The 9,620-nt window shown below is 42.2% G+C and overlaps 1 protein-coding gene across 2 annotated transcripts; it reads left to right on the top strand.

Moving 5' to 3' along the window:
* Positions 1 to 1,747: 1,747 nt before the first annotated feature.
* On the top strand, positions 1,748 to 9,408 carry PFDN4 (prefoldin subunit 4). Of its 2 annotated transcripts, none has more exons than XM_015815552.1 (4): positions 1,748 to 1,789; positions 6,834 to 6,941; positions 8,083 to 8,223; positions 9,132 to 9,408. In XM_015815552.1, the coding sequence occupies exons 1-4, from the start codon at positions 1,766 to 1,768 to the stop codon at positions 9,261 to 9,263; spliced, it is 405 nt and encodes a 134-aa protein (XP_015671038.1). In that variant the 5' UTR covers positions 1,748 to 1,765; the 3' UTR covers positions 9,264 to 9,408. The 2 variants fall into 2 exon arrangements, with proteins under 2 accessions (XP_015671038.1, XP_015671037.1); XM_015815551.1 differs by lacking the exon at positions 1,748 to 1,789 and adding an exon at positions 2,477 to 2,567.
* The last annotated feature ends 212 nt before the right edge of the window (positions 9,409 to 9,620 follow it).

Here is a 9,620-nt window from a genome sequence, read left to right as displayed (position 1 = left end):
ATCACACCTGGTTACACTCCAGAGACAGACTAGGATAGTGATGGCGAACCTTTTAGAGACCGAGTGCCCAAATTGAAACCCACTTATGTGTCGTCGGGTGCTGGGTGGGCGTGGCCCATTGGGTGGGCGTGGCTACAGTGGTAACGGCAGACTGGGTGGGACTAAAAAGTTCAATCAATCAATTCTAGCTTTGCGGGATCTTTTTTTTCCCACGAGAAGCTGAAATTGATTGATTGATTGAACCTTTTTTTTCCACACGGTGGTGGAGGACTAAAGCGAAAAGGTTTTATAAAACCCAGCAGAAGGCCTAGGACTGGGGCAACGGCGCGCGTGCCCACATAGAGGGCTCTGCGTGCCACCTGTGGCACCCATGCCATAGGTTCGCCACCATGGGACTAGGAGGAAAACTGAGTTGCAGTCTAGGCTGGAAAGCCAAAAGAGAGAGAGGGAGAGAGAGAGGGAGGGGAGAGAAAGAGAGAGATGGCAACCCAGAAATCCAGAGTTACCAAACTTGGACAGTCTAAATGTGTTGGCCTACCAGAAAATGCCATAAAAAAAAATTAAGGAGTCCTTAGTGGTCTCTGAGCTTGGTTGTTTGTTGCAGACATTTCATTACCCAAACTAGATAACATCATCAGTACTAATAAGTACTAGTAAGTACTAGTATTTTAGAGCAGGCTTTTTATTTAATATTTATTGTGATTTTTATTATCGCCTGTTCACCGCCCTGAGTCCCGTAAGGGAGATAGGGCGGTATATAAATTTAAATAATAATAATAATAATAATAATAATAATAATAATAATAATAATAATAATAATAATAATAATAATAATAATAATAATAATAATAATAATAATAATGAGTGGAGAAAGCAAACCTCACTCAGCTGCTCCCTCAATTGAGATCAAATCCCACTCCTAGCACCGATGATGTTACCTAGTTGGGTAATAAAATGGCTGTAAGAAAACCACCAAGCTTAGAGAGCACCAAAGGCTGCTCATTTCAACCCTGAGTTGCAAATATTCTCCTTTACTGGTAAAACAAATTAAATCATTCCAAGGCGCTCTCTTTCAACCCATCAAACAGGATTGTTGTGAGGAAAAAGAGGAGGAAGGAGTGTTCACCACCTTGAGCAGGGGTCTTCAAACTTGGCCCTTTTATGACTTGTGGACTTCAACTCCCAGAATTCCTCAGCCAGGCACGCTGGCTGAGGAATTCTGGGAGTTGAAGTCCACAAGTCATAAAAGGGCCAAGTTTGAAGACCGCTGACCTTGAGTTACTTAATAAAGTAATAAAGTAATAAGGACGAACTAAAAATCAAATCAGCAGGTAAGTAAATAAATGGCAGCTGCAGGGATGTGCTGCGTGCACTTGACTGGAAGAAGAATTTCCCTTTATTCTAGCTTGCAAAATAAAAGTTTTTTCCCCCTTTCTCCTCTGCCAGCCACCGCATTATTAACAAGGACGCTGCGCCATCTGCCGGTTCTCGCCAGCATCACAACCTACCAACATTTTCCATTTCCCGCTGTTGTCCGTCCTCCTCCTCTATCCCTCTTTTGGGCCATACCAACTCTCACTGAGGTGAGGGGAGTTGATAGCCGACAGTCCTCGACGTTGCGTCTTCTTTCCTCAAACTGAACGCTGAAGCCGCTTCCTTTCACTGCGACTCGGACGAACAACCGAAGGAGAAAAAAAATAAGGGAGAGCCTCAGCCAAATGAGAAACCTCCCCATCGAGAAGGAGTAGGTGGTTTAGTCCACAACATGGCGGCCACCATGAAGAAAGCGGTGAGCGGGCTGGGGCGGGCAGGAGAGCGAAGTCGGGTGGACTGGCGGCTGTTCTACTGGCTTACCTCCCCCCCCCTCCCGGTGATGCTTTCGCCGGCGTTTTCCTCAGTGGAACTTGAGGAGCGGGAGGAGGCCGGAGAGCGTCCGGAGGGGAGGCCTTAGGCCCGGACAGGCGGAGGCCGTGAGCGGCGTGATCTGCCCGAGATGGAGGCGCGTTGAAGGGGCTATTAAGGGGAAGGGGGGGGGAACCCCAGTTTTTGCCCTGGAACATCCTGAAACGAGCGTAGCGTCCGGTAAAGCAGCCCCTACTCCCAACCTGGCGCCCTCCGCGTTTGACGGGGGATGCGATATTGGGCAGCGCGGAGGCGGGGCCTCATTTGGGGGCGTAAATCCTGTATATCCCGCTTTGCGCCTGCAGAGGGCGCCGTACGGCTCAGGCTGAGAGGCTGCCAGGAGTTGTAAGTCGTCAGTGTCTGAAGCATCACGTGATTCTGATTGGTGGCTGAACCAGGCTCATCGGGGACAGGGAGTGGAGACCACAAGGTAGTCCTAGGCTGAGTGGATGGAAAAGTTTCCAGGAAAAAGGCATGATAAACCACTCCCTGGTCCCCAACAAATAAACTAGCCTGGGAAATGTCAAGGCGGCCAGCTCAACTGAAAAGAGATTTCATTTTTCCTTAGTTTGGGAATGCATGCAGTCTCCACCTTTTCCAATGTCACAGTCTTGTGTGATGTAGACTTAAGTGAGCTACGGCATTCCTCCCCCATGGGCACCTCAGTAAGTAGTAGTACTTGGCTGAGGCTTGGAAGTCAAGCATTGGGGGAACCTGGTCAGTGCTATTAGTGAGCTCCTTTCAATGCTGGATGCAAGCTTTGCCACTGGTGCGGTTGTGCACTGTTTTGACTCACAACGGAAAACCATTGGGGTAGTGGTTCAATTGTTGGGCTGGAAACTGGGAAACTGAGTTCTAGTTTTGCCTTAGGAATAAAGCTAGTTGGGTGACTTTGGGCCAGTCAATTTCTCTCAGCCCAACCCAACTCAGGTTGTTGTGGGAAAAATAGAACATCCGGTATGTACATCACCTCGAATTGTTTTTAAAAAAGGTAAGATAAAAAAAATAAATAGAACAGGGCTTGTATCACAACCAAGCTCAGAGAGCCCCAAGGATTCCACAGCAAAAAAACAACAACCCACAACTTGGAATAAAGCAATCACGAATTACTCCCTACCCAAAAAGCTTTCTAGGATATGAACATAAACTTATTAGGATGAATTCATTTGCCAACACTTTTTCAACAGAACCTCAGATTAGGAGACTTTACCCTTTTGTTGACCTCATGCTTAGAAGGTGTTACTGTCTTGTGTATTTTCTATCTAGTGTTTCTTGCTTTGGATTTAAGCATACTTCAAAATAGCCTCTGTGTTGGCTGAATGTATTTTATTAATCTGGTTTTAAGAATAAGTTATGATTGTTGTGCAAAAATATTACCTTTAAATATATATACGATCAAACCCAGATATTTGATTGTGCTGAGACAAGTTGTCATTTTACTTTGCAACATGTTATAAATAATAAAATAATTAAATGTTCAGCTGTGACTTTAGGGGCAGAGAATAGAATCTTGCTTTAAAAATATGTTGATGATTCTCAGTCCAGGTAGAGTTGTCTGGGAGTTACATTTTGACAACTGGATTTATTTTCTTTTGCTTTGAAAAGTTTTACTGCTTATCCAAGTAGTTTCTTCAGGCAACCCAAAACACTCAAAGAGCCACTTGGACACGTTTCCCACCGAAAACAAAACACTGGGAGCCGCAAAACCCTTTTGATATATAAAATGAAGATAACACTGCATATATCCTTTTTTACCTTTAATATATGTATGTATGTATGTATGTATGTATGTATGTATATGTGTTTGTGTGTGTATATATAAAATAAAGGTAAAAGATATATGCAGTGTTATCTTCATTTTAGATGTCAGAAGGGTTTCTCTCTCTTCTCTCTCCCTCCCTCTTTCCTCTCTCTTTCCTCTCTTTTTTCTTTCCTCTTTTTCTCTCTTTCCTCTCTTTCTCTCTCTCTTTCCTCTCCCTCTCTTTCTCTCTCTCCCTCTTTCCTCTCTCTTTCCCTCTTCCCTCTTTTTCTCTTTCCTCTCCCCCTTTCTCTTTCCTCTCCCCCTCTCTCTTTCTCTTTTTCCTCTCTCTCTTTCCTCTCTTTCTCTCTCTTTCCTCTCTCTCTATTCTCTCTCTCTTTCCTCTTTCTCTCTTGTGGCGGCCACTGCAGCATCGTCGGGGGTCCCCGCTGCCCCTGGCCCGGCCGCCGCCCCTGCGCGTCCTCAGCCACTTCGCCGTTGCAAGAGGAGGGCGCCAAGGCCGGGTGCACCATGGGCGGCCACGCCGGCAACGGGGAATTCCGCCGCAGGGATGAGAGGGTCCCGGCCCGCCGCCCTCGCAGCCCAAGGTCTCCTCCTGCAGCACTGAGGGTGGCGGTGGCGGCAGCAGGAGGACGGTGAAGTGGCGCAGCTGACCGCTCGCCGCCACCTCTTCGGCCTTGTTCAGCGTGACCGGCACCAGCGGCAGCGGGAGGACGGACAAGAGGTCCGCGCAGCAGGTGGGGAAAGGGCCGCACAGGTGCTGCGGGGGAATCTCTCCAAAGAGGCCATGGGGATCCGCTGCCCATGAGACGGCTGAAAGGCGCAGGCGGAGAGGGGAAACTACAGAGACCCCCGGCGACCCCCCCGACTAACAGGCGGTGGCAGAGCAGGGCGAGGGGAGACCCGCCGGGCAGGGAAGAGGCACTCCGAGATCGGCCACCCGCAGCTCCTTACCAGGGACACCTTTCCAGCAATCCTCCCTGCCACCCAAAGAAGTTCAACCAATCAATTCAAACTTCATAAGAAGTTTGAATTGATTGGTTGAACCTTTTTAGTCCCACTTTTTTTTTCAGATTACACATGGTGGCTGAGGACAGGGAGCCGCAGGAGACGGCTGAAAGAGCCGCATGCGGCTCCGGAGCCGCGGGTTGCCAACCCATGGGTTAGGGGAACCCTATATGTCCTCCAGGATGGTTTCATTTCTCACCTAATCTGAATAAGCTCATTAGGTGAGTAGGCAGAGATTCGTTTAGAATTGGTTTGCTCCTAAATCCTTTGTCCTAGGTTAAGTTACGCTTTAAAATCAAAAGCATAAAAGGAGAATATAAGTTTTCATATATTCCCCTACTAACTTTTTAGTTATTTGCTTAGTTTTATTGGGAAAAACTGGTTTTTCAGTAGAACGAAATAATTTTATAAAACTTTTTAATCAGTATTCAAGGCCAGGTTCAGTCAAACTGCTGTGGATAACTTTTTTACCATCCAGATAGCATAGTATATAAAACAATATTTGTAGTTCAAAAGAGAGCATTAGGTTGAAGAAATATGCCTTAGATTGTCTAACTAGACTGCATGAGTTTGATGCTAATCTTGGGATTACTTTTCTTTGCTCCAAATTATTGGCTGAGAAAACTGGTTCATTCTTCCATCTTATCCCTTTCTTCTGCCCTTTTTATTTGATTGCTTTATTTTTCTGAGTAATAGAATATTTTGTGGAGTTCTTGGTGCTCTCTATGAGTTTGGTTGCTTGTTTGTTGTAGGTACTTTATTACCTGCCTAGTTAACATTATCAGTGGTAGTAAAGGGGAGTTGCTCTCTTTGATATATACCAGTGGTGGCGAACCTATGGCATGGGTGCCAGAGGCGGCACTCGGAGCCCTCTCTGTGGGCACGCACGCCATTGCCCCAGTCCCGCCTCCCCCACGGCCCTCTCCTCACCAGCAGCCCCCCTGGAGGAGAGTCGCCCCTGGGAAACAGGGACAAGACTCTGCCCTCGCACCCCATAGCATGCAGATGATGCTGCGGGATGTGGGCAGAGGGCATGGCTGCCATGGTGCTGCAGGGCTGCCTGGCAATCTGCTGCAGCAGGCCATGGAGGCGGTGCATGGCCCTGCAGGTGGGTGGAGCAGGGGGTGGGTGGGGGTGGAGCAGGCAGGGCGGGAGGCGGAGCGGGGGCGGGATGGTAGTTTTTGGGCACCTAATCTCTAAAAGGTTCGCCATCACTGATATATACAATAGCTTGCTATTCCAGTAGTGGAGTGTATATGGTTTTCTCCTTGGGAGTTCCTTGATTAGGATATTGTTTTCTGCTTAATTGTTTGTCTGATGTTAATACCTGCTTATCTGAGTGCTATTGTTGGAGGTGATATGTTCTGGTCTTTTTTTGTTTCCTTCTTTTTGTTGTCTCTTTTGACCGACATGTAAATATGCTTTATTTCTATGTGTCTACTGATGGCCGATTTGTCTGCCAAACGTCCAGAAATTCCTTAGTGTTTTGGGATTTAGTTTGGTCTAGAATGCTCACTGTTTTTCACTTGAAAACGTAATTGAGTCTGTCCATGTGTTGTGAGATTAAGGAACTGTGATTATTTTTCTAGTGCAGTTGATTTATTGTGTATTTTCTATTTTTATGGACATACAATTGTGTTTATTCATTAGTCTGTTCCCTCTATCCCCATGCCATACCAATTTAAAATATTGATGTAGTTCAACTATAGCATGATTACATTAAGCCATAATGATATTTGCTTGCCTTTTATTGTCATCTGAAACATCCCTTGAATTTAGCATTATATGCAGACTTAACTATTTTGGTTTGGTCAGCAAACCATCACTAAATATGCCCTAGCTTAATGCTATATGTGAATCAGGCCACTATGACTTTTGTTTATGATCTCAGGTGTTTCCTATGGTTACAATTGTGTATGCAAATATCCTAAGGACTTTTCCTTATACTCTCCCTTTACACCTTGTCTGTCAATGTTATACTTTCATTCTGTCAACATCTTGTCCTTACTGAATATGTAATCACTTCCTGTCTTAGAACATAACCTGATTATTCTCTGACAAGCTGAAATAATGGTGTGTATGAGGTAACCTAATTTAACTGAAAAAAGTGGATTATTGTTCACACGCAATATATTTGAGAAGCTTTTTTTTTGTTTTTGTATAGGCAGCAGAAGATGTTAATGTTACTTTTGAAGATCAGCAGAAAATCAACAAGTTTGCTAGAAACACCAGTAGAAGTACAGAACTAAAAGAAGAAATAGACGATAAGAAGGTAACTGAAATAAGACAGTTCCCAAATCATATCAAACTCAATATTTTTTTCTGTAAGATAATTGGCAAAAATATGTTCGCTACAATCCAAATGTATGCTGTGGTTCATTTGAATGCCAGTGGTATTCAGGAGAAATGGCAATGGTACAAATAGTAAAAGCACAGGTTTCTCTTACTGATTCAAGCAGAATGGGAAGAAATTTGCCGCAGAAATATTTCTTCTACCAGGTTATAATATTATTGGCATATATTTTTCCTTTTGGCAAATTACGTTGGGTAAAGTACGATGTGGCTTCAAATTGGCCACAAATGTTTTCAGAATTGCTGGGAGTTGAACGGTATACAAATGTAATTAATTATAATCTCAAGATAGTAACTCATTTTTTTTCACAAAATTAAACATAACCATATTTTAGTTTTTTCCTGCAAGACAGAGAGAGACACTTTCAGTATTCTAGCTGACATATTCTACATCTCTCTGAACACTGAAGATTTTTTGTAAGGATGAGCCACCCACCCACCCATGTAGTTAAGAGAGCATTTTAAATCTAAGTAAGGATTTTGTCAAACCTATTATGAATGTGTGGAAATAAAAAGCAATCAAGTCACCAAACTGATTCATGAGACTGGGTGTTTCAAAATCAGTTTAAATCAACTCACCACGAAGAATCACATTGACAGTTCAAATGCCATTAAAACATGTCACTGTATTTTAGTCACTTAAATGTATCTTTTTCAGTGTTGAGAGATAGCTGGTAGGGCTAGCTCAGGGGTGTCAAACTCGCAATGTCACGTCACGTGTTGCGACGTATCATGTCTTTTTTGCCATTGCCGGCAATGGGGTGGGCGCAGTTTCGCTATGATGCATCCGGCCCGCAGGCTGGCAGTTTGACACCCCTGGGCTAGCTGGTTCTACTTTTTTGAATTTTGTCCCAAAGCTGTTTCTTAGATAGTCACAGTTAGTTTAGAATTACATACATACATACATTCATACATACATACATACATACATACATACATACATACATACATATATGTGTGAGTGTTTGTGCATGAACATATCATGGTTTATCCTAAGTTGAATTACAATCATATAATGATGGCTAAATCGGTGGCAAAATAACTTGATTTCTTAAACCCAGAAACAGCTCCAGAACCTGCAAGATGCTTGTGATGACATCATGGTGCTTGACAATGATTCATTATTGATACCGTATCAAATTGGAGATGTCTTCATTAGTCACCCCCAAGATGAAACAGAAGAGATGTTGGAGGAGGCAAAGGTATGTTCTGTTCCTTGTAATATTTCTGTGGCTCTTTTAAGATGTTGCAGCAAGAAAAGATGGGGGGGAAATTGGCAAATATTTTCTCAGGTAGTCTTCTTCTATTGTATCTAGAAATGAATCACTAGTTTTTCTTGCACTCAACAATTTCTCAGCATCACAGTTCAAAGACATTGATTTGTTGTTTTTGTTCAGTCTTTCTGATTGCCAACTTTCACAGCTATGAAAATCATGACTTGGCAATGTGTATCTTTGTCATCAACATGATGTTCTCTGATATTGAGCATAAGATTGGTTTTTGCACACTCATTTTTCAATCTCAACAAAAGATTCTTCTTTCTAGCCACTAAAATAGTATAATCAGCGTATCTATATATTTTTTTCTTGGCAACGTTAACACCATCTTCTGTTTTTTTCAATCTCATAATAAGTTTAGCATATACGCTGAATATGTAGAGTGACAATATTTAACTTTGGTGCACTACTTTTCCAAGTTTTGAATTATTAATGGCCCCATATTCCATTCTAATGGTTGTTTTCTGGTCCACATAGTAATTCATGCATAGTGTTGTTTAGATAAAGCAGTCATGCTAGAGTAATATTAAAACACCCACTGTTAAAATAATAATATACATAAAACCTTCGAGTTGGGTGAAACATTTTTAAGTGTGCAGATAAGGTAGTCTGATGGGTTCATATTTTTAAGAACTGTCTATAACTTGTAATCTTCTGAATCAGAAGTCTAATCAATAAAGGGAAAAAAAGTTGTTTTAGTTGTTAACAAATATGCTAATCTTTAAGGTGACACAAAATCTTTGTTGATTTTGCTGTAATAGATGAATGTTTGGAAGGGAAAATGTTTCCTTGAAATCTTTACTTAACATTTTTCCATTTTTTTTCTTTGCCAGAAAAACTTACAGGAAGAAATTGGAACTTTGGAAGCGCAAGTGGAATCCATCCAAAGAGTATTATCAGATCTTAAGGTCCAGCTTTATGCAAAGTTTGGCAACAATATAAATCTCGAGGCAGACGATAATTAAATAGGAATAGAAATAGTATTGGATGTTTTTGTATTAATTATTTTTGCTTCATGGTAATTTTTTTGAGAAACCCCACTTTTCTTTAAATTTCATTTTTATTTCATGTATTTAATTACATACATTCTTATTTATATGTTTAAACAAACTTGTCCAAATTCTCTGGTATGTTATTAAAGGTGGGTGCTTAAAAGTTTACTGAAAAAAAGTAATAAAGCTCACAGAAATACATTCTCTTTTCATGCCTATTATATAAGTACATTTTAGAAAAACACATTTTTAAAGGTTAGCGCAAGAGGGTTCATTGAGAATAAGCACAAATTACAAACTAGTTTTAATATTCAGCAGAAATTATCACCC

Source organism: Protobothrops mucrosquamatus, unplaced genomic scaffold, assembly GCF_001527695.2.
Source record: "Protobothrops mucrosquamatus isolate PMUCROS unplaced genomic scaffold, P.Mucros_1.0 scaffold350, whole genome shotgun sequence".
Lineage (NCBI taxonomy): Eukaryota > Metazoa > Chordata > Lepidosauria > Squamata > Viperidae > Protobothrops > Protobothrops mucrosquamatus.
Note: the sequence above shows the minus strand (reverse complement) of the source record. Positions and strands in the feature narration are given on the sequence as shown.

Excerpts from the sequence above, each read along its gene's own strand:
- PFDN4 (XM_015815551.1), top strand. The coding sequence starts at position 2,478 with ATGCATGCAGTCTCCACCTTTTCCAATGTCACAGTCTTGTGTGATGTA. Across the intron at positions 2,568-6,833 it reads CCTCCCCCATGGGCACCTCA|GCAGCAGAAGATGTTAATGT; the intron begins GTAAGTAGTAGT and ends GTTTTTGTATAG. Across the intron at positions 6,942-8,082 it reads AAGAAATAGACGATAAGAAG|AAACAGCTCCAGAACCTGCA; the intron begins GTAACTGAAATA and ends TCTTAAACCCAG.